Source organism: Bombina bombina, chromosome 3 (genome assembly GCF_027579735.1).
Source record: "Bombina bombina isolate aBomBom1 chromosome 3, aBomBom1.pri, whole genome shotgun sequence".
NCBI classification, from domain to species: Eukaryota; Metazoa; Chordata; class Amphibia; order Anura; family Bombinatoridae; genus Bombina; species Bombina bombina.
The window spans coordinates 288,121,854-288,146,559 of record NC_069501.1 but is presented as its reverse complement, the minus strand read 5'-3'; the positions used below and the strand labels follow the sequence as shown (position 1 = coordinate 288,146,559).

Genomic DNA, 24,706 nt, shown 5'->3' with positions numbered 1-24,706 from the left:
ACGACTTTTCCTTAGAATTCTTAGGATTAGGACACAATGAAGGAACCACAATTTCTCTACTAATGTTGTTAGAATTCACCACCTTAGGTAAAAATTTAAAAGAAGTTCGCAAAACTGCCTTATCCTGATGAAAAATCAGAAAAGGAGACTCACAAGAAAGAGCAGATAATTCAGAAACTCTTCTAGCAGAAGAGATGGCCAAAAGAAACAAAACTTTCCAAGAAAGTAATTTAATGTCCAGCGAATGCATAGGTTCAAACGGAGGAGCTTGAAGAGCCCCCAGAACCAAATTCAAACTCCACGGAGGAGAGATTGACTTAATGACAGGTTTTATACGAACCAAAGCTTGTACAAAACAACGATTATCAGGAAGACTAGCAATCTTTCTGTGAAAAAGAACAGAAAGAGCAGAGATTTGTCCTTTCAAGGAACTTGCAGACAAACCGTTATCCAAACCATCCTGAAGAAACTGTAAAATTCTAGGAATTCTAAAAGAATGCCAAGAAAAATGATGAGAAAAACACCAAGAAATGTAAATCTTCCAGACTCGATAATATATCTTCCTAGATACAGATTTACGAGCCTGTAACATAGTATTAATCACAGAGTCAGAGAAACCTCTATGACTGAGAATCAAGCATTCAATCTCCATACCTTCAAATTTAAGGATTTGAGATCCTGATGGAAAAAAGGACCTTGCGATAGAAGATCTGGTCTTAACGGAAGAGTCCACGGTTGGCAAGTGGCCATCCGGACAAGATCCGCATACCAAAACCTGTGAGGCCATGCTGGAGTCACCAGCAGAACAAACGAGCACTCCTTTAGAATCTTGGAAATCACTCTTGGAAGAAGAACTAGAGGCGGAAAGATATAGGCAGGATGATACTTCCAAGGAAGTTACAATGCATCCACTGCCTCCGCTTGAGGATCCCTGGATCTGGACAGATACCTGGGAAGCTTCTTGTTTGGATGAGAAGCCATCAGATCTATTTCTGGAAGTCCCCACATTTGAACAATCTGAAGAAATACCTCTGGGTGAAGAGACCATTCGCCCGGATGTAACGTTTGGCGACTGAGATAATCCGCTTCCCAATTGTCTATACCTGGGATATGAACCGCAGAAATTAGACAGGAGCTGGATTCCGCCCATACCAGTATTCAAGATACTTCTTTCATAGCCAGAGGACTGTGAGTCCCTCCTTGATGATTGACATATGCCACGGTTGTGACATTGTCCATCTGAAAACAAATGAACGACTCTCTTTAGAAGAGGCCATGACTGAAGAGCTCTGAAAATTGCACGGAGTTCCAAAATGTTGATTGGTAATCTCACCTCCTGAGATTCCCAAACCCCTTGTGCTGTCAGAGACCCCCAAACGGCTCCCCAACCTTTCAGACTTGCATCTGTTGAAATCACAGTCCAGGTCAGAAGAACAAAAGAAGCCCCCTGAACTAAACAATGGTGGTCTGTCCACCACGTCAGAGATTGTCGTACAATCGGTTTTAAAATTTTTAATTGAGATATCTTTGTATAATCCCTGCACCACTGGTTCAGCATACAGAGCTGAAGAGGTCGCATGTGAAAACGAGCAAAGGGGATCGCGTCCGATGCAGCAGTCATAAGACCTAGAATTTCCATGCATAAGGCTACCGAAGGGAATGATTGAGACTGAAGGTTTCGACAAGCTGAAACCAATTTTAGACGTCTCTTGTCTGTCAGAGACAGAGTCATGGACACTGAATCTATCTGGAAACCTAAAAAGATTACCCTTGTCTGAGGAATCAATGAACTTTTTGGTAAATTGATCCTCCAACCATGTTCTCGAAGAAACAATACAAGTTGATTTGTATGAGATTCTGCTAAATGTGAAGACTGAGCAAGTACCAAGATATCGTCCAAATAAGGAAATACCACAATACCCTGTTCTCTGATTACAGAGAGAAGGGCACCGAGAACCTTTGTAAAAATCCTTGGAGCTGTTGCTAGGCCAAACGGCAGAGCCACAAACTGGTAATGCTTGTCTAGGAAAGAGAATCTCAGAAACTGATAGTGATCTGGATGAATCAGAATATGCAGATATGCATCCTGTAAATCTATTGTGGACATATAATGCCCTTGCTGAACAAAAGGCAGAATAGTCCTTATAGTTACCATCTTGAATGTTGGTATCCTTACATAATGATTCAATATTTTTAAATCCAGAACTGGTCTGAAGGAATACTCCTTCTTTGGTACAATGAAAAGATTTGAGTAAAACCCCAGCCCCTGTTCCAGAACTGGAACTGGCATAATTACTCCAGCCAACTCTAGATCTGAAACACATTTCAGAAATGCTTGAGCCTTCACTGGATTTACTGGGACACGGGAAAGAAAAAATCTTCTTGCAGGAGGCCTTATCTTGAAGCCTATTCTGTACCCTTGTGAAACAATGTTCTGAATCCAAAGATTGTGAATCGAATTGATCCAAATTTCTTTGAAAACTCGTAATCTGCCCCCTACCAGCTGACCTGGAATGAGGGCCGCACCTTCATGTTGACTTGGGAGCTGGCTTTGGCTTTCTAAAAGGCTTGGATTTATTCCAGACTGGAGATGGTTTCCAAACTGATACTGCTCCTGTAGGGGAAGGATCAGGCTTTTGTTCCTTATTGTGACGAAAGGAACGAAAACGATTAGTAGACCTAAATTTACCTTTAGATTTTTTATCCTGTGGTAAAAAAGTTCCTTTCCCTCCAGTAACAGTTGAAATAATAGAATCCAACTGTGAACCAAATAATTTATTACCCTGGAAAGAAAGGGAAAGCAAGTTGACTTAGAAGACATATCAGCATTCCAAGTTTTAAGCCACAAAGCTCTTCTAGCTAAAATAGCTAGAGACATATACCTGACATCAACCCTGATGATATCAAAGATGGCATCACAAATAAAATTATTAGCATGTTGAAGAAGATTAACAATGCTATGAGAATTATGATCTGATACTTGTTGCGCTAAAGCTTCCAACCAAAAAGTTGAAGCTGCAGCAACATCCGCTAAAGATATAGCAGGTCTAAGAAGATTACCTGAACATAAGTAAGCTTTTCTTAGAAAGGATTCAATTTTCCTATCTAAAGGATCCTTAAAGGAAGTACTATCTGCCGTAGGAATAGTAGTACGTTTAGCAAGAGTAGAGATAGCCCCATCAACCTTAGGGATTTTGTCCCAAAACTCTAATCTGTCAGATGGCACAGGATATAATTGCTTAAAACGTTTAGAAGGAGTGAATGAATTACCCAAATTATTCCATTCCCTGGAAATTACTTCAGAAATAGCATCAGGGACAGGAAAAACTTCTGGAATAACTACAGGAGATTTAAAAACCTTATTTAAACGTTTAGATTTAGTATCAAGAGGACCAGATTCCTCTATCTCTAATGCAATTAAGACTTCTTTAAGTAAAGAACGAATAAATTCCATTTTGAATAAATATGAAGATTTATCAGCATCAACCTCTGAAACTGAATCCTCTGAACCAGAGGAAACATTATCGGAATCAGAATGATGATGTTCATTTAAAACTTCATCTGAAAAATGAGAAGTTTTAAAAGACCTTTTCCGTTTACTAGAAGGAGGAATAACAGACATAGCCTTCTTAATGGATTTAGAAACAAAATCTCTTATGTTAACAGGAACACTCTGAGTATTAGATGTTGATGGAACAACAACAGGTAATGTAACATTACTAAAGGAAATATTATCTGCATTAACAAGTTTGTCATGACATTCATTACAAACAACAGCTGGAGGAACAGATACCACAAGTTTACAGCAAATACACTTAACTTTGGTAGATCCAACATCAGGCAGCGATTTTCCAGAAGTATCTTCTGATTCAGGGTCCAACTGAGACATCTTGCAATATGTAATAGAAAAAACAACATATAAAGCAAAATTGATCAAATTCCTTAAATGACAGTTTCAGGAATGGGAAAAAATGCCAGTGAACAAGCTTCTAGCAACCAGAAGCAAATAAACAGTAAGACTTAAATAATGTGGAGACAATAATGACGGCCATATTTTTAGCGCCAAAAAAGACGCCCACATTATTTGCCGCCTAAATGCTTTTTAGCGCCAAAAATGACGCCACATCCGGTAACGCCGACACTTTTGGCGCAAAAACGTCAAAAATGACGCAACTTCCGGTGACAAGAACGACGCCGGAAATAACAAATAATTTTTTGCGCCAAAAATGACGCAATAAAATGAAGCATTTTCAGCCCTTGCGAGCCTAACAGCCCACAGGAAAAAAAGTCAAATTTTAAGGTAAGAGAAAGAAAAAAAAAAAATGATTATTCAAATGCATTATCCCATATAATGAAATTGACTGTCTGAAATAAGGAATGTTGAACATCCTGAATCAAGGCAAATAAATGTTTAAACACAATTATTTAGAACTTTATATAAAAAGTGACCAACCATAGCTTAGAGTGTCACAAAAATAAGACTTACTTACCCCAGGACACTCATCTACATGTAGTAGAAAGCCAAACCAGTACTGAAACGAGAATCAGTAGACGTAATGGTATATAAGAGTATATCGTCGATCTGAAAAGGGAGGTAAGAGATGAATCTCTACAACCGATAACAGAGAACCTATGAAATAGACCCCGTAGAAGGAGATCATTGAATTCAAATAGGCAATACTCTCTTCACATCCCTCTGACATTCACTGCACGCTGAGAGGAAAACCGGGCTCCAACCTGCTGCGGAGCGCATATCAACGTAGAATCTAGCACAAACTTACTTCACCACCTCCACAGGAGGCAAAGTTTGTAAAACTGATTTGTGGGTGTGGTGAGGGGTGTATTTATAGGCATTTTGAGGTTTGGGAAACTTTGCCCCTCCTGGTAGGAATGTATATCCCATACGTCACTAGCTCATGGACTCTTGCTAATTACATAAAAGAAACATGATTTTCATGCAGGACAATGCTCCGTCACACGCATCCAAGTACTCCACAGCGTGGCTGGCAAGAAAGGGTATAAAAGAAGAAAATCTAATGACATGGCCTCCTTGTTCACCTGATCTGAACACCATTGAGAACCTGTGGTCCATCATCAAATGTGAGATTTACAAGGAGGGAAAACAGTACACCTCTCTGAACAGTGTCTGGGAGGCTGTGGTTGCTGCTGCACGCAATGTTGATGGTGAACAGATCAAAACACTGACAGAATCCATGGATGGCAGGCTTTTGAGTGTCCTTGCAAAGAAAGGTGGCTATATTGGTCACTGATTTGTTTTTGTTTTGTTTTTGAATGTCAGAAATGTATATTTGTGAATGTTGAGATGTTATATTGGTTTCACTGGTAAAAATAAATAATTGAAATGGGTATATATTTGTTTTTTGTTAAGTTGCCTAATAATTATACACAGTAATAGTCACCTGCACAAACAGATATCCCCCTAAAATAGCTATAACTAAAAACAAACTAAAAACTACTTCCAAAACTATTCAGCTTTGATATTAATGAGTTTTTTGGGTTCATTGAGAACATGGTTGTTGTTCAATAATAAAATTAATCCTCAAAAATACAACTTGCCTAATAATTCTGCACTCCCTGTAGAACTAAGCGTTCAATTTCCATACCTTCAAATTTAATGATTTGAGATCCTGATGGAAAAACGGACCTTGAGATAGTAGGTCCGGCTGTAACGGAAGTGGCCAAGGCGGGCCACTGGACATCCGAACCAGATCCGCATACCAAAACCTGTGTGGCCATGCTGGAGCCACCAGCAACACAAAAGACTGTTCCATGATGATTTTGGAGATCACTCTTGGAAGGAGAACTAGAGGCGGGAAGATGTAAGCAGGATGATAACACCAAGGAAGTGTCAGTGCATCCACTGCTTCCGCCTGAACATCCCTGTACCTGGACAGGTATCTGGGAAGTTTCTTGTTTAGATGAGAGGCCATGAGATCTATCTCTGGAACACCCCACATCTGAACAATCTGAGAAAACACATCCGGATGGAGAGACCACTCCCCTGGATGTAATGCCTGGCGGCTGAGATAATCCGCCTCCCAATTGTCTACACCTGGGATATGCACAGCAGAGATTAGACAGGAGCTGGATTCCGCCCAAGCAAGTATCGGAGATACTTCTTTCATAGCTTGGGGACTGTGAGTCCCACCCTGATGATTGACATAAGCCACAGTGATATTGTCTGTCTGAAAACAAATGAATGGTTCTCTCTTTAGCAGAAGCCAAAACTGAAGAGCCCTGAGAATTGCATGGAGTTCTAAAATATTTATTGGTAATCTCGCCTCTTGAGATTTCCAAACCCCTTGTGCTGTCAGAGATCCCCAAACAGCTCCCCAACCTGAAAGGCATCTGTTGAGATTACAGTCCAGGTTGGCCGAACAAAAGAAGCCCCTTGAACCAAACAATGGTGATCTATCCACCATGTCAGAGAGTTTTGTACATTGGGATTCAAGGATATTAATTGTGATATCTTTGTATAATCCCTGCACCATTGATTCAGCATGCAAAGCTGTAGAGGTCTCATGTGAAAACGAGCAAAGGGGATCGCGTCCGATGCTGTAGTCATGAGACCTAAAACTTCCATGCACATAGCCACTGAAGGGAATGACTGAGACTGAAGGTGCCGGCATGCTGCGACCAATTTTAAACGTCTCTTGTCTGTTAGAGATACCTATATTAAAAGTATTAACCCCTAATCTGCCCCCCCTACACCGTCGCCACCTATAATAAATTTATTAACCCCTATCCTGCCCCCCCTACACCGTCGCCACCTATAATATATTTATTAACCCCTAATCTGCCCCCCCTACACCGTCGCCACCTATAATACATTTATTAACCCCTCTCCTGCCCCCCTACACCGCCACAACTATAATAAAATTATTAACCCTAACACCCCCTAACTTAAATATTAATTAAATACATCTAAATATTATAACTTTTATTAACTAAATTAATCCTATTTAAAACTAAATACTTACCTTTAAAATAAACCCTAATATAGCTACAATATAAATAATAATTATATTGTAGCTATTTTAGGATTTATTTTTATTTTACAGGCACATTTCAATTTATTTTAACTAGGTACAATAGCTATTAAATAGTTAATAACTATTTAATAGCTACCTAGTTAAAATAAAGAGAAATTTACCTGTAAAATAAAAACTAAGCTAAGTTACAATTACACCTAACACTACACTATCATTAAATTAATTATTCCTATTTAAAACTAAATACCTGTAAAATAAACCCTAAGATAGCTACAATGTAATTAATAATTACATTGTAGCTATTTTAGGATTTATATTTATTTTACAGGTAACTTTGTATTTATTTTAGCTAGTTAGAATAGTTATTAAATAGTTATTAACTATTTAATAGCTACCTAGCTAAAAGAAATACAAAATTACCTGTAAAATAAATCCTAACCTAAGTTACAATTAAACCTAACACTACACTATCATTAAATTAATTAAATAAATTACCTACAAATAACTACAATTAAATACAATTAAATAAACTAAAGTACAAAAAATAAAAAAAACTAAGTTACAAAAAATATAAAAAATAAGTTACAAACATTTCAAAAATATTACAACAATTTTAAGCTACTTACACCTAATCTAAGCCCCCTAATAAAATAACAAAGCCCCCCAAAATAAAAAAAATGCCCTACCCTATTCTACATTAAATAGTTAACAGCTCTATTACCTTACCAGCCCTTAAAAGGGCCTTTTGCGGGGCATGCCCCAAAGAATTCAGCTCTTTTGCCTGTAAAAAAAAAATACAACCCCCCCAATATTAAAACCCACCACCCACATACCCCTAATCTAACCCAAATCCCCCTTAAATAAACCTAACACTACCCCCCTGAAGATCATACTACCTTTAGCCGTCTTCAGCCAGCCGACCATCGATGGAACAGAAGAGGAGATCCACAGCGGCCGAAGTCTTCATCCAAGGGGCGCTGAAGAAGTCTTCCATCCGATTGAAGTCATCATCCAGGCGGCGTCTTCAATCTTCATCCATCCGGAGCGGAGCCATCTTCAGACGAGCCGACGCAGAGCCATCTTCTTCCACCGACGACTGAACGACAAATGATGGTTCCTTTAAGTGACATCATCCAAGATGGCGTCCCTCGAATTCCGATTGGCTGATAGTATTCTATCAGCCAATCAGATTGAGCTTGCATTCTATTGGCTGTTCCGATCAGCCAATAGAATGCGAGCTCAATCTGATTGGCTGATTGGATCAGCCAATCCGATTGAACTTCAATCTGATTGGCTGATTTAATCAGCCAATCAGATTTTTCCTACCTTAATTCCAATTGGCTGATAGAATCCTATCAGCCAATCGGAATTCGAGGGACGCCATCTTGGATGACGTCACTTAAAGAAACCGTCGTTCAGTCGTCGGTGGAAGAAGATGGCTCCGCGTCGGCTCGTCTGAAGATGGCTCCGCTCCGGATGGATGAAGATTGAAGACGCCGCCTGGATGATGACTTCAATCGGATGGAAGACTTCTTCAGCGCCCCTTGGATGATGACTTCAATCGGATGGAAGACTTCTTCAGCGCCCCTTGGATGATGACTTCAATCGGATGGAAGACTTCTTCAGCGCCCCTTGGATGATGACTTCTGCCGCTCCGGATGTCTTCTTCTGTTCCATCGGTGGTCGGCTGGCTGAAGACGGCTAAAGGTAGGATGATCTTCAGGGGGGTAGTGTTAGGTTTATTTAAGTGGGGTTTGGGTTAGATTAGGGGTATGTGGGTGGTGGGTTTTAATGTTGGGGGGGTTGTATTTTTTTTTTACAGGCAAAAGTGCTGAATTATTTGGGGCATGCCCTGCAAAAGGCCCTTTTAAGGGCTGGTAAGGTAATAGAGCTGTTAACTATTTAATGTAGAATAGGGTATGGCATTTTTTATTTCAGGGGGCTTTGTTATTTTATTAGGGGGCTTAGATTAGGTGTAAGTAGCTTAAAATTGTTGTAATATTTTTTAAATGTTTGTAACTTTTTTTTTTATTTTTTGTAACTTAGTTTTTTTTTATTTTTTGTACTTTAGTTAGTTTATTTAATTGTATTTAATTGTAGTTATTTGTAGGTAATTTATTTAATTAATTTAATGATAGTGTAGTATTAGGTTTAATTGTAACTTAGGTTAGGATTTATTTTACAGGTAATTTTGTTTTCTTAAACTTTGTTTCTTTTAGCTAGGTAGTTATTAAATAGTTAATAACTATTTAATAACTATTCTAACTAGCTAAAATAAATACAAAGTTACCTGTAAAATAAATATAAATCCTAAAATAGCTACAATGTAATTATTAATTACATTGTAGCTATCTTAGGGTTTATTTTAAAGATAAGTATTTAGTTTTAAATAGGAATAATTCATTTAATGATAGTGTAGTGTTAGATGCAATTGTAACTTAGGTTAGTTTTTATTTTACAGGTAAATTTCTCTTTATTTTAACTAGGTAGCTATTAAATAGTTATTAACTATTTAATAGCTATTGTACCTAGTTAAAATAAATTGAAATTTGCCTGTAAAAAAAAATAAATCCTAAAATAGCTACAATATAATTATTATTTATATTGTAGCTATATTAGGGTTTATTTTAAAGGTAAGTATTTAGTTTTAAATAGGATTAATTTAGTTAATAAGAATAATATTTATTTAGATGTATTTAATTAATATTTAAGTTAGGGGGGGTGTTAGGGTTAGGGTTAGACTTAGGTTTAGGGGTTAATAATTTTATAGTTGCGGCGGTGTAGGGGGGTCAGGAGAGGGGTTAATAAATTTATTATAGGTGGCGACGGTGTAGGGGGGGGCAGATTAGGGGTTAATACGTTTAATATAGGTGGCGGCGGGGTCCGGGAGCGGCGGTTTAGGGGTTAAACAATTTATTTAGTTGCGGCGGGGTACGGGATCGACAGGATAGGGGTTAATAAATTTATTATAGGTGGCGGCGGTATAGGGGGGGCAGAATAGGGGTTAATAGGTATTATGTAGGTGGCGGCGGGGTCCAGGAGCAGCGGTTTAGGGGTTAATCAGTTTATTAGAGTGGCGGTGGGCTCCAGGAGTGGCGGTTTAGGGGTTAATACATTTATAAGAGTTGCGGCGGGGTCTAGGAGCTGCGGTTTAGGGGTTAATAAATGTATTTAGTTGCGGGGGTCTCCGGGGGCGCCGGTATAGGGGGTAGAACAGTATAGTTAGTGTGGGTGCTTAGTGACAGATTGTCAATAAAGCTGTAAAAAAGCCGAAGAGCAGCGAGATCGGATGAGTGATAACTATCACAGTCCGCTGCTCATCGCCCTGTACTTGGTGCGCGGCTTTTTGACAGCTTTATTGATAACTTTGGCGAGATTTTTCAGGTCAGCGGCGGCGATGGTAGGCGAGCTTAGGCGGGCGTATGGGGCCGGCGAAGGCAGGTAAGTAGATACGTTGATAACTAGAGGCCTTTATCTCTTGTGATCATCAGATGTGTCTTTATGTACAAGTGCGTTGCTGCTCTGAAGTTCACTTTAACACAGAAGGGTTCCAATGTTGATGATCTTATTTATTAACTCCCAATCAAACGTTTTTGGCAACAGAGCATTCATAATTAAAATAATAAAAATTTTCTTATTGGAAAAATATTGTACGATGCATGGACAGCATCAACTTTGGCGATCAAAATCCACAAGTTATTGACTAAATACTGACAACAAAATAGGCACATCAAATTCATCAGCCAAAGGTACTTAATAACTGCTTAACACCCACAGTTCAATCAGACACAAGACCACTGCATACAACCTTCCCCTACCAAAATTTTGGATCTGTGATTCATCAGCAAAAGGGTGTATTCTCGTTGTGTTTTTCTTATTCAGTTGTATAATCCTCCACAGGGCAGACAGACTCACCCAAAACCATACAGTAATGCGTGTGCTGCGTACACCCAATCATATCCGGTGGCATCATAATGCTCCGCCTCTCATCTAGTATCCGATAGGTTAGGTAAAGGGTGTGTATATCAGATATGCTATTCCATTGGGTATGTACGATCAAGTAAACTGTTTACATAACACGAGATTTTAATTCATATTACAGCGTGTGGGGTATAAGATTGATATTTGCGCAGAATTATTCTCACTATATACGTGTCATATATCCATTACTATTATACATGGATTGAACTTCTAGACACGTAATATAGACAATTCCTACATGATCTGTACCCTTTAAACAAAACAGGCTAGAATATGACATTGGGACTGCACAATATAAATCCCATTACCTAAGGAAACGTCCAGTATCACACTAATCGTTCCTTGCATTAAGGTCTTAGGTCCCACTATGAAGAGTGACTGTCAAACATGTGATATCTTCCTCTCCCCCTCATATCCCTTTAGGTGTAGTAAGCATAAAGCTTACTACACCTAAACACTTTACAGAAACAACTATTAATTGTTGGATTCGTTCATGCCCTTAGGCATTACACAGTCCAACCTAAAGATCCACTTTGTTTCTTGTTTAAACAGCAGACTTTCACAATCGCCCCACCCCTGCCTAATGCCAGGTTTCAATTTCTACAGACCCCCAGCATTTTAATGTTCGTGTGTCACCTTTATGGTGTTGCAGAAAGTGTCTTGCAACACTGGTGATTTTTTTTACCTTTCTCTACATCTTTTTTTTAGCTGTTCTGATGTTATTTAGATGTTCAGTAATTCTAGTACCTAGTGACCTTTTTGTCATACCAACATAGAAAATATTACAGTTACAGTAGATACAATAGATCACTTTAGTACTCTTACAGTTAATGTAATTGTTGATGAACCATTTTATTGAACCTATCCTTTACTGTCTCTTTTTTTACCATATGCTGGCAAACTTTACATGTACCAAATTAAGATGAACCTTTGTAGAGAGTTGTTTTTTTTGGCATTTTTATCAAAGTGACTCCTTGTTAGGTAGTCACTTATGTTTTTAGGTCTCCTAAAAGTAAAGAGCATTATCAGGAACCAAGGTTTTTAACTGTTCGTCTGCCTTTAATATATGCCGATATTTCCCAAAGATATTTTTAATTTGAGCACTCTAGGGAGAATATGTTGAGATAAATCTAATAGGGTTAGATTTGACTTTCTCTTTTGGTCTTAGCAAGTCTTTCCTATCCTTATTCAGGGCTTTTTGATATTCCCTAGCTAAGGATTTACGTGAGTCACCCCTAAGTAATAATCTATCTCTCAGATCTTGTGCTGCTGCTTTAAACGACTCATATGTGGAGCAGTTTCTTCTAATGCAAAGATATTCCTCAACCGGCAAATTTCTCAGGAAGTTTAGGATGTTGTAAAGAGACCTGCATAACTCTCACTTTATAAGTGTAGGAATGCAGTATTACAATAAAATCCCTTGGCTTATCTGTTTGGACGCCTTACAGGTGTAAGGCTCTGTGGGATCTATCAATAAGGACTTCAGATTGTGTACTTGTTGGTGCAAGGTGATGAAATTAGTGTTTTTAAGTACTTTACGTGTCAAAGACACTAAACTAACTGAAGAAAAATCTATCCAACTACTTGATTTGATTTTTATTTTGTCTGCTAAGCCTGTTCCAGAAGCCATTTCTGAAATTATAAATCTGGGAATTTTCTTTTACTCCATCTTCTAAGTTTAAAAAGCTGTGGTATTTATCATCTATCTAGGGAAAACTCTCAGTTTCTTTGCATGAAAGAGGTTTTCTCAGATTTTGTCTTGATAAAGCGTATGCTACTAGAAGGTGGATTACCTCAATTGACTATCTCTTCATCTTGGGGACTGGTCTCTTCATAAGAATTTTTTTTACCAGATTGTGAGGAGATAGGTTCTCTCCAACTAGGCCTCGTGCCTCTAATTCACTCCACAAACTTCACAGATGCTGTTCCAGATCTATGGATCCACAAGCAGAATTTGTGGTTGCTCTAACAGTTCCTCCAGTTTTTCTACTTCCAGAGTTATAGCTCGGATCATATAGGAGCACTTATCATTAATTCTTATTGGTCTATCTTGGTTTGCAGATTTTGGTATGTGGATCTTTCTTATTCAGTTTTCAAGTCTTCCTCCTTGGTCTCTTACTCGGTTTCAATGACCTTTTAGAGTCTTATTTTATTTTTTCATTGACACCTGAGAGTGCTGAAGGGGGTGGAGTCACAATATGACTTGTTAATTTATGGTTGGCTGGATAAAGGTTAAAGGGACAGTCTAGTCGAAATTGAACTTCATGATTCAGATAGGGCATGCAATTTTAAACAACTTCTCAATTTACTTTTATCATCAAATTTGCTTTGTTCCTTTGGTATTCTTTGTTGAAAGCTAAACCTAATTAGGCTCATGTGCTAATTTCCAAGCCCTTGAAAGGCACCTTTTATCTGAATGCATTTCACAGTTTTTCACAGCTAGAGGGTTCATGTGTACCATAAAGATAACATTGTGCTCACGCACATGGAGTTACCTAGGAGTTATCATAGATTGGCTAAAGGCAAGTCTGTCAAAAGAACTGAAATAAAGGGGGCAGTCTGCAGAGGCTTAGATACAAGGTAATCACAGAGGTAAAAAGTTTATTAATATAACTGTGTTGGTTATGCAAAACTAGGGAAAGGGTAATAAAGAGATTATCTATATTTTTAAACCATAACAATTCTGGAGTAGACTGTCCCTTTAAGGAATGCCCATTTTGACAGCTGGGTCTGCTGTCAATCATTCACACGTAGGTGAGGAGGTGGAGTCTTTACACCACTCATTTACTTGTATATTTATTTGGCTTGCCTGATGGGTGTGCACATTAGTGATACTTTCTAACAGTGAGATTGTTGGGAGTTGGTGTTTTATCATTATGGTTCTATGAAATACACTTTATTTTATTGGATTTTCATATATGGATGTTATTTATTTGCACAGTTTGGTATTTATATGGAGGTTGCATATAGTGCATATGTGGTCTCGATCATTAGGCTTTATTTTTTTAGACACAGCTCAATAAGCATACATATATGTGAGTTCAATCTATGGATGGCATTTTATATTATTTGGGTCTGGGCTTTCTTCCATGAAGACTTATGGATTGTGTTATGATTTATACTGTTCATTATGTAACTAGTATTTTTTTCTATTGTTTTTTTCATATTAGATGATGTCACATCTGATGTAATCTGCACATTTGTTCATGATTGGTTGGGTTTTAAATTGGGTTGGTTTTAATGGTGTATTATAAGCCTGATGAAATGGCTGCAGATTCAACTGAGATATGTGTTGCTTTTAATAAAGTATTTTTAACCTTACAAGCCCAACTTGGTCCTGCTTGCTAGTTTAACACAAGGTTGTTTATTCTGTTGGACAAAGTCGTATTATTGCTGACAGTTGCTTGATACGGTGTACAAAGGTCATCTCTTCCTGAGTGATATCATGGGCTGACAGGTCCGGAGGTGAGCTGTTTTAGAAGGCTCTGACGTCCCATACTGTATCATATGCACTTTGGTGCTTCGTCATAAGTGAGCGAGATATTTACTTGGACACAAATTTTCTCACTGCGTATGCATACTACACTTTGAGGCGCCTTTGTTATATTGTCTTCATCTTTTAGATTATATACAAGGCTGGTATTGAACAGAAAGAGTTGCCGGTGGTGGAAAATCCATGCAAGGAGTTGGATTCGGGAGACCAGCATCTGTTGTTGGACTTTTTTATTATCATTGGTCTATTTGGGACTTTTTTATATTGGTCTTATAGTTACTAGCATTTTCTTATATACATGTTTTAGGTGTTTTTAAGGTTATACTTAAATATCTTTATGCACTTTCAAGTACTATTTGAGTAACTGTGGTGAGAGCCCTCTATCGTGACTTATCAGTCCCACAGGTATTCCGTAAAGAGAAATATTTACCACAAGATATGGAAAGTCTTTTTTTTTCCTGGTATGATAAGCATGGTTTTCACTAACATTCACAATTCCAAAAATTCTCCAAATCTTAAAGGTTAGTTTAGTTAAGGAATTTCTGAAAGTTCTTTGAAAGGTTTCTTTTCCGCTATTCAGTTTTATTTCACTAAGAGATTGCTTAGTTTCCTGACATTTATATTTTCGTTCTGGCTATAGTCAGGATAAGATTGTGATTAATAAAAAAACACAAATGGATTTGCTCAGGCACACGCTCTGCCTATAGCCAATTCCCTATAGACTTTTATACCCAAAATAGTAAAAGAAAGAATACAGTAGAAGTTAGGTAGAAAGGCGCTCTCAAGCCAGGCATAAACTACCCCAGTTTATCTAATTATGTCACAAAAATAATCCTCAAATATAAAACAATAAATATATATTTATATAAATTAAATATGAATGTATTCACATATACAGGGAGTGCAGAGTTATTAGGCAAATGAGTATTTTGACCACATCATCCTCTTTATGCATGTTGTCTTACTCAAAGCTGTATAGGCTCGAAAGCCTACTACCAATTAAGCATATTAGGTGATGTGCATCTCTGTAATGAGAAGGGGTGTGGTCTAATGACATCAACACCCTATATCAGGTGTGCATAATTATTAGGCAACTTCCTTTCCTTTGGCAAAATGGGTCAAAAGAAGGACTTGACAGGCTCAGAAAAGTCAAAAATAGTGAGATATCTTGCAGAGGGATGCAGCACTCTTAAAATTGCAAAGCTTCTGAAGCGTGATCATCGAACAATCAAGCGTTTCATTCAAAATAGTCAACAGGGTCGCAAGAAGCGTGTGGAAAAACCAAGGAGCAAAATAACTGCCCATTAACTGAGAAAAGTCAAGAGTGCAGCTGCCAAGATGCCACTTGCCACCAGTTTGGCCATATTTCAGAGCTGCAACATCACTGGAGTGCCCAAAAGCACAAGGTGTGCAATATTCAGAGACATGGCCAAGGTAAGAAAGGCTGAAAGACGACCACCACTGAACAAGACACACAAGCTGAAACGTCAAGACTGGGCCAAGAAATATCTCAAGACTGATTTTTCTAAGGTTTTATGGACAGATGAAATGAGAGTGAGTCTTGATAGGCCAGATGGATGGGCCCGTGGCTGGATTGGTAAAGGGCAGAGAGCTCCAGTCCGACTCAGACGCCAGCAAGGTGGAGGTGGAGTACTGGTTTGGGCTGACATCATCAAAGATGAGCTTGTGGGGCCTTTTCTGGTTGAGGATGGAGTCAAGCTCAACTCCCAGTCCTACTGCCAGTTTCTGGAAGACACCTTCTTCAAGCAGTGGTACAGGAAGAAGTCTGCATCCTTCAAGAAAAACATAATTTTCATGCAGGACAATGCTCCATCACACGCGTCCAAGTACTCCACAGCGTGGCTGGCAAGAAAGGGTATAAAAGAAGAAAATCTAATGACATGGCCTCCTTGTTCACCTGATCTGAACCCCATTGAGAACCTGTGGTCCATCATCAAATGTGAGATTTACAAGGAGGGAAAACAGTACATCTCTCTGAACAGTGTCTGGGAGGCTGTGGTTGCTGCTGCTCGCAATGTTGATGGTGAACAGATCAAAACACTGACAGAATCCATGGATGGCAGGCTTTTGAGTGTCCTTGCAAAGAAAGGTGGCTATATTGGTCACTGATTTGTTTTTGTTTTGTTTTTGAATGTCAGAAATGTATATTTGTGAATGTTGAGATGTTATATTGGTTTCACTGGTAAAAATAAATAATTGAAATGGGTATATATTTGTTTTTTGTTAAGTTGCCTAATAATTATGCACAGTAATAGTCACCTGCACACACAGATATCCCCCTAAAATAGGTATAACTAAAAACAAACTAAAAACTACTTCCAAAACTATTCAGCTTTGATATTAATGAGTTTTTTTGGGTTCATTGAGAACATGATTGTTGTTCAATATTAAAATTAATCCTCAAAAATACAACTTGCCTAATAATTCTGCACTCCCTGTACATTCACATATATTAAATAAAATAGAACATAATGATGTTGGGGGTTCATACACTAAAAAAGCAGAACAGACTGCCCTGTATAATGATGATGGGTGCCTATACACTGTTGGTGAATACTCTGTGCTGCAAAATTATTTCACACATTTATACACTGTAAATGAACACATTGCACTGAATAAGTATGACAAGTATCTATACACTGAAATAGGATGTACTAAAATGATGGCCCTCTATACACTTTAATGTATAGGCATGCACGTAGGGTAGACAGATGACAGATATGTGGCACTGCGCAATAATGACATTAAATAGACAGATTTCATATATATATATATATATATATATATATATATATACCAAACATCGTGCAGGAGAAAATGTGCACTGATATGTTGCAGTATATCAAAAGTTGGAGGAGTTCAGGATTATCAGTGCTCCTTAATACCAATAGGCTGTGGGTTGAGGCGAGTGTCACTGTTGTTACTGGCTACACCAACTTTTATGAAGGCTCCTAAAGTTTTGCAGAAAGCACAGGGGCTGTGCAGTGAAATATTTTAGCCAGATGCTTACAGCTGTTCTAGCCGACTTGTACTCTCTGCCTCCTTATATTTCAGGGGAGTCCCCTCCCATTTTAACCATTATGCCACCACATATGTCCCCTACTATGAAGTCCAAGTTAAGCAGCAAAAAATAAATAAATACAAATGTACACATTAAAAAAAAGAAATTATGTAATGCACTAAATTTGCGCACCCCCCAGCATGGGCACCCTTAGGCAGTTGTCTAGTCTGCCTCTATTGTAGCACTGGCCCTTTGAAACAGAGAGATGCTTGCTTACTCAACAGCAAAATCTATTAATGCCAAGGGATTCAGTCTGTTGTTGTTTTTTAGATGGTTCAGGGGTGCATGTTGTCTCAGTGCATCCCCCTTTGGCCATTTTGAATTAACCAGTAACATCCCACCAATCTGTGCACTCCCAGATAGATGTAATAACTTCTAGTTTTTACTCTTGGTAAGAGGCAACAAATGTATTATTAATATAAAAGGTACAGTCTAGTAAATATTAAACTTTCATGATTCAGGTAGGTCATGTAATTTTAAACAACTTTCCAATTTACTTTTATCATCAAATTTGTTTTGTTCTATTAGTATTCTTAGTTGAAAGCTAAACCTAGGTAGGCTCATATGCTAATTTCAAAGCCATTGAAGGCTGCCCCTTATCTGAATGCATTTGACAGTTTTTCACATATAGGGGGCATTATTTCATGTGTGCCATATAGATAACATTGTGCTCACGCCCGTGGAGTTACTTATGAGGGGGCATTGATTGGCTAAAATGCAAGTCTGTCAAAATAACTGAAATAAGGAGACAGTCTACAGATGCGTAGATACAAGGTAATCACAGAGGTAAAAAGTATATTAATATAACAGTGTTGGTTATGCAAAACTGGGGAATGGGTTATAAAGGGATTATCTATTTTTTTAAAACAATACAATTTCTGGAGTAGACTGTCCCTTTAATAAACAATATTCCACAGGATAAAAAGTAATTTATGAAAATGTTTTATCCTTTGACACTATAGGCTAGATTACGAGTGAAGCGTAAATTAAAGCTCCCTCTTGAGCGTTAATTGCGTTAGGATTAAGATTTTTGCTCTCATATTATGAGTTAAAAGTAAACTGTTTTTCGTTCTTGTGTGCTATCCCAAAGAGCTCCAAAATCCAAGGTTAGAATATCGAGTGCGCATTCACGTATTCCCCCATAGAAGTCCATTCAGAAAAAAGGTGAGGGGGAAAACTCCCCACTCTTGCGCAAACATGATCGAATATTCTCATTTGCGCTAACCCAACATGAAAATGTGAATATTTGACATTCCAATGTTTTTCAAATAACAGAATATGTTCTATTTATTCATAAATAAATATCTCTACATGTATCTGATGGTATTTTAGTAAAATATTATATCTATACCTATATATATATATATATATATATATATATATATATATATATATATACGTATATATATATATATATAATTATATATAGGTATAGCTTTATACAGATATATATGGGAATATATATTTATAAATACATAGAACATATTCTGCTATGTGCAGAAAATTGGAATGTCAAATATTTACAGTAAATACACAGTATAACACTTTATTAAGTATGAATATTGCATAAATATTCTTTTACATGTTTTCATCTATTTAACTGCAAAGGGCTCCAATGCACTTATATATATGTCTATATATATATATATATATATATATATATATATATATATATGTATTTATGTGTTTATATATGTATATATGTCTGTAACATTTATACACATAAAAAAATAAATACATATGTACACACATATATACTGTATTTACATACATATCCATCTTTATCAACTGAAAATACGCTTGAATTCTGCATCGTAATTGTTGCGAGATTGATCTGCCGTAGTTCAAGTATGTGCAAGGATATATGTACAAATTCTAGCATTAATAATAATAAAAAAATAAAAAAATGACTCCTAGAAATACAAATAAGCATTAATTTATGTGAAAGTATCATATAACAAATCAATATAAAAATCAACTTTCTATGAGATATTGTTTGTTGAGGTATAAATCAATCTATTTCTTAGACATTAACAGTTGAAAAATAAAATATTAGCTTTAGAGAAATGTGCTTGTCCATGGACAGTAATGAAATGGTATAAATAAAGTTGGGAAAAACACGAATAACCGCAACATCGATGACTGTTAGTTAACCCCAGTCCGATGCTCTTCGCATCATACTTGACGCGCATGTTTTTGACGTTTTTTTATAAATAAGGAGATCGTATGTAGACCTGTGGCGAGCGTATTGACGCCGGCGAATGCAACATAGTTGACGCTTTGATAAATACGCCCCTTCATATCTTTGAGCCCTTATAACTTTTTTGTGCAATATTTTTTTAAATAATTTTTTATTAGATGGTTTTAGTTTGAGTGTAACAATACTTTGTAATGTATTTTTGATGTGTTTTGTGCAACAGTTAACCAGAGCTCTGAGGAAGCTGTAATCATTCTAGCGTAAATCGATACTGTGCTCAAGCGATCACGTTTACTTCCAACTTGTTTACTTCCATGCAATTTAACCTGTGCGCAAACTATCACTAAAACATGATGACGCTTGTGCGCAAACGTTTGTAATCTGGGTCTATAAGTAGTATCTTCTTATGTAATATATATGTGCATGTGTACATAAGGCCTGGAATGTATCTGAACTTTTTTTCTTACATTTTGCCTAAAAAAGTGTAATGTATCTTATATTCTGAAAAATAAAGTCCTTTTCCATCCCCCTGATTACCCTTCTGTATCAAGTTGTATCACCTTTAAAACTTTTCTAGTAGCATGATATAGTACTAAAATGTGACCACAATCACCTTAGCACAGATTGTGATCAGCTTGTGTTAACACTGCAATAGAAAGGTGTGTGCATAGACAGTGAATAGCTGGATTTTTTTTTACCTGTATCTGAGATTTTTTCTTTCCAGGAGCAGGTTCATTTATGGGCATTTTTATTGTCTCCTCATAGTTTGTCACTACAATTGAGCGCAATGAACTGAATTCAGTGTGAACCTGTTTGTCATCTACAGACCAGAATCTGTGGAAGAGTAGGCACTTTTGATACCTGGAAATTCATAGAAAAGTTACAATTCAATCATATATTTCAAATAATCACTATGCACAAAAACAAAAATTGTTTACACTGATTTGAAAAATTATATAAATAATGGTGGGGGGGGGGACAAAAAGCTCCAATAACTATTTAGAGTCAATCACAATATTTCTCTACTGATTTTCCTGCAAAATTCACCATTAAAGTCTAAAAGATTGTGATCAACCCCTAGGCTTAAACATTAATATATTTTTTACCATACTTTATTACAATAATATATATTTTCTTAGCTTTGAAGTCAGCATTTGAACTAGAAAAAGGAGATACAGACGATTAAATAAGTCCCCATATTACATAAATGTTTTAAAGGGAAAATAACTTGTTATCTTGTTTAATAGAAAAAGTAGGATAAGTGACCATATCAATGCCATATTAAATACTGAGATAAGTTATTATTCCTTGTGAAAGGGTAAATTAATATATTTTATATAAATCAATAGAGAAAAATGTATTGGTTACTTATCCGTGTAGTGTGTAGTGTCCGGAGATGCAGGGAGAGTCTTTTTGCGAAAACCATCCCTACTCATATTAACAGCTCCATAAGCAATCAGCGTTGATGAGTTTCGCTCCCTGCTTTCTTCACACAAGTCCATGTCGGAAGCAACGCTACTATCTGTCAAACTTGAAGGAACATGTTACTGTTCCACGGCATAGATTCCAGTAAGATCTTTCATTTTACTTTCACGGAATATAATGTAATGATAGAACACAGGGTCTCAGTGGGACTCCTTTATCTTTATGGAATATAGGGTTAATAGCTCCTGAGGGGGGTTATTGAACAGTGGGGGGCTTTAATCATATTTGTTATGTGCTTCTGTCTGCTTATGTGTAGTGACGTTGGGGCTCATGGCTTTTACGGAACATACAGGTTTTTAGAGCTACGCGGTTCTTGATGGGACTGGCACGCTTTTCCTTGGCCTGTGGGTTGCACCTCGTGACCAGGCGTGGTCACGTTTTCGTTCTCCATTTCCGTATTCTTGACCGAATGTCGGTGGAGAGGGTCTGTTCTCTACTTGTCTGGGTCAGAGGAGGTGGTGAGTGCCCCAGCCACTGGGGGTGTGAGGTGCCAGTTATTTTTGTCCATAATTTGTTCGGTCAAGTTATGGATGATTCTGGTTTTTCTGAGGAGGATTTCTCTGATTCAGATTCTGTTACCTGCTTAGATTGTATGGAGGCCCAGGTAATCCAGCCCAATCAATTATGTTCCGTATGCTGTAATAGAGTTCTCTTTTCTCCCTCTGGGGAAAGATTAGAAACCGCTGAGCTGTCCGCCTCTGAGGATTCTGTGTCCCGTGAGGTGCGTTCCCTGGAATCTTCTGTTCCTACATAGGCAGTTGTCCCAAATAATGTTTATTTCCACCAGAGGTTGCTGCTCGGTTGCGCATTGCCATATTTTTGGCGCATTTACATCTTCCTGAGGGCCAGCGAAGAGCTTATCCGTGGGGCGCCAGGTGAGATGGGTCTTTCCTCTGGGGGAGCTGTTCCCTCTGAGGCTTCAGGGGTACAGCCGTCAGGGTCGGGGGCCTTCAAATGCCCCGCCGGAGATGAGTTTTGCCTTTAGATTCAGACTGACGTGCCTGCGTGTTCTGCTTAGACAGGTGTTGAAGGCTTTCGAGGATTTCAGTCTTGCTTTGCCACCGAATCCTCAGTCTTCTAATTTAGATGACGAACAGCGCTAGACGTGTGGAGGGATGTGGATCATACTCCTGATGGTCTTTTGTTTGTGTATTTAATCCCAGTTCTGAGCTCTTGGGGAATCAGGTCTCTGACAGGCTGGCCCTGTTAGTGTTTCCATTCCTGTTTGGCGTTCACCTGCCTACTTTCTTTTAATCCTGTTAGGATGTATTTCTTTCATTTCCGCGATCATCTGGTTGCGGAGACTAGGTTCTTAGGGACCATTTTTGTCCTTGCAGTATCCCCTTTTTGATCCTATATAGTTGTGGATCTGGGGGATTGTTAGGCAGTCTCTCTTTTCGTCAACCGATAGGAGTCTTAGGATGCTTGTTCATTCATTAATTCCTTGAGCTGTAGGTTTTCTGAGGGTTGATCCAGACTGGATCTTTAGAGACTGTCATATGCTCTCTATCATGGAGTTCTGATCTCTTTTGGGTCCTTCCTTTGTCTTTGGACTTTGTGGGTTTTCACTTAAAGGCCTTTTGGGGCTGAGTGGACAGCCACTGGGATACTTTATGAGAGATCAGAGTTCAAGACCTCATGGGGTTATGGCATGCATCAACTTTGGTGCAAATTTAATTTCCAGGTAACTTTCTGGTTGCTCTGCAAGGTTTTTGGTCTTGATCTGACACTTGGTATTGGGGGTCCGTTTTTTTTTTTTTAACCTAGTCCTTGTTTTTGTCATTTTGGTTACTCTGTTTTCAAGATTTTAATAGTCTTGGATCTGTCCGGCGTTCAGTAGCTGGCTTGTTTTTCCCAGTCCTGGGGAAATCTCTTTGTTCCTACTGGGAAGGTTCTCTTTATCTCTTATGAAGAGATGGAGGAAGTTTTTCCTGGGAATTTCTTTACTGGAATATTCCTGAGTTTCTTCGTTTTCCTTCAATTTGGAAGGATCTCGTCTACTGCACCTATCCAGTTGGCTCCTCCTGAGGTAGTTTTCCTCATCTGATTCTAGGAGTTCAGTGGGTCGAGGGTTTCTCTTGTCTGCAGTGTACTCTCCCTTCAGGTTTCTGAGGGGTATTGAGGATAGGTATCCTGGATCCTGAGTTAGTTTCTCTGGGTGTCGGTGCCTCCTTCCTGCTTCTTTTCCTTAGGAACTTGTGGTTGGAGATTCATTATCTGATCTCTGGGCCTTGTCGATGCTGGGATTTTTTAATCTCTCTTGTGCTTAGGACATTGACAGTCCGCCCTGCTTTCAGTGTTTTTTCTCTTGTTCCTTTCCAGGAATATCCTGGTGCAAGTTTGCTAGCTACTCAGTTGGCTAGTTACTATGGTTTGACGTTTAGGCTGACTGCCTATCCGATGGAAGCCTGTAGCTTTCATTTGTGGTGTTAACGGATGTTACTATTCCGTTCTTGTTCTGCTCCCGGGGGGTTTTCTGACCTACGGGTGTTCAGTTTCTCTGTGCTAGTTAACTGTCTATGGTAAGGTAGTCTTGTTCTACCTTTTGTCCTTCTGGGTCTTCGGTACCGGTTAAGGCTTTACATTGGTTCCTTTTGGATCCATGTAGGAGGTGATCTGGAATTTTTCCTTTCTTTGCTCTCCTCCGTCGGTAGAGTATTTTCTACAGGACTTTGTCTTTTTGCAGCCTGATAGCCGCTCTTTTTCGAGTTCTGCTAGGGGCTTCTATCACTGTTTTGTCCTTGCATCTTCGGGGATTGTTTCTGGAGGATCTTTCTGACCTTCTTATCTGATTCTTACCTTCTTTCAGTTAGGGAGTATGTGGTGTGGGAGTTTGTTTGTTGTTTCCCTTGCCATTGTTCATGGAGATGTTTTTATTTGTGTGCTTCTAGAGAGTGGGACTTTTGTCTCCTCAGAGGTTTTTGTGCTCAGGGGAGTCCAGAATTTAGAGTGATCTCTAACTGGGACCGTTATGGTTCTAATTGATGGGCAGTTACCTTGTCCTTTATCCATATTTTTGTTCTTCCTGCTTCTGTTGAAGTAGTTTTTTATCGAGTATCCGGGTTGTGTCAGGCTGTGGTGCCATTAGAATAGGCCACCTTTTTGTTCCCGCCCGTTTGCATTCAGTGTCCTCTTTAAGCTTGGGTATTGATTTCCCAAAAGTAATGAATGCAGCTGTGGACTCTCCCCGTTTTAAGAAGAAAAAAATAAATTATGCTTACCTGATGATTTTCTTTTCTTCTGTACGGGGAGAGTCCACAGCTCCCCGCCCGTTTTTTTTTCTGTGGGTTGCCTTAAATTATTTTTTATTCGTTCTTCTGGCACCTTTTATCACCCTGATATTTCTCCGACTGTTCCTTGTTCCCTTGGCAGAATGACTGGGGGATGAGGGAAGTGGGGGAGGTACTAACGCTCACTTTGCATCCGCGACTTTTCCATACCGTAGATTCCCTTAC

The 24,706-nt window shown here is 38.3% G+C and overlaps 1 protein-coding gene across 2 annotated transcripts in view; it reads right to left on the bottom strand.

Moving 5' to 3' along the window:
- The window catches only part of LOC128653202 (4-hydroxyphenylpyruvate dioxygenase), a 156,076-nt gene that overhangs the window by 51,031 nt on the left and 80,339 nt on the right, over positions 1 to 24,706 (bottom strand). For both annotated transcript variants that reach the window (XM_053706347.1, XM_053706349.1), the window contains one exon: positions 20,465 to 20,627. In XM_053706347.1, the coding sequence (XP_053562322.1) occupies positions 20,465 to 20,627 (163 nt within the window). The remainder of the gene's footprint in view (positions 1 to 20,464; positions 20,628 to 24,706) is intronic.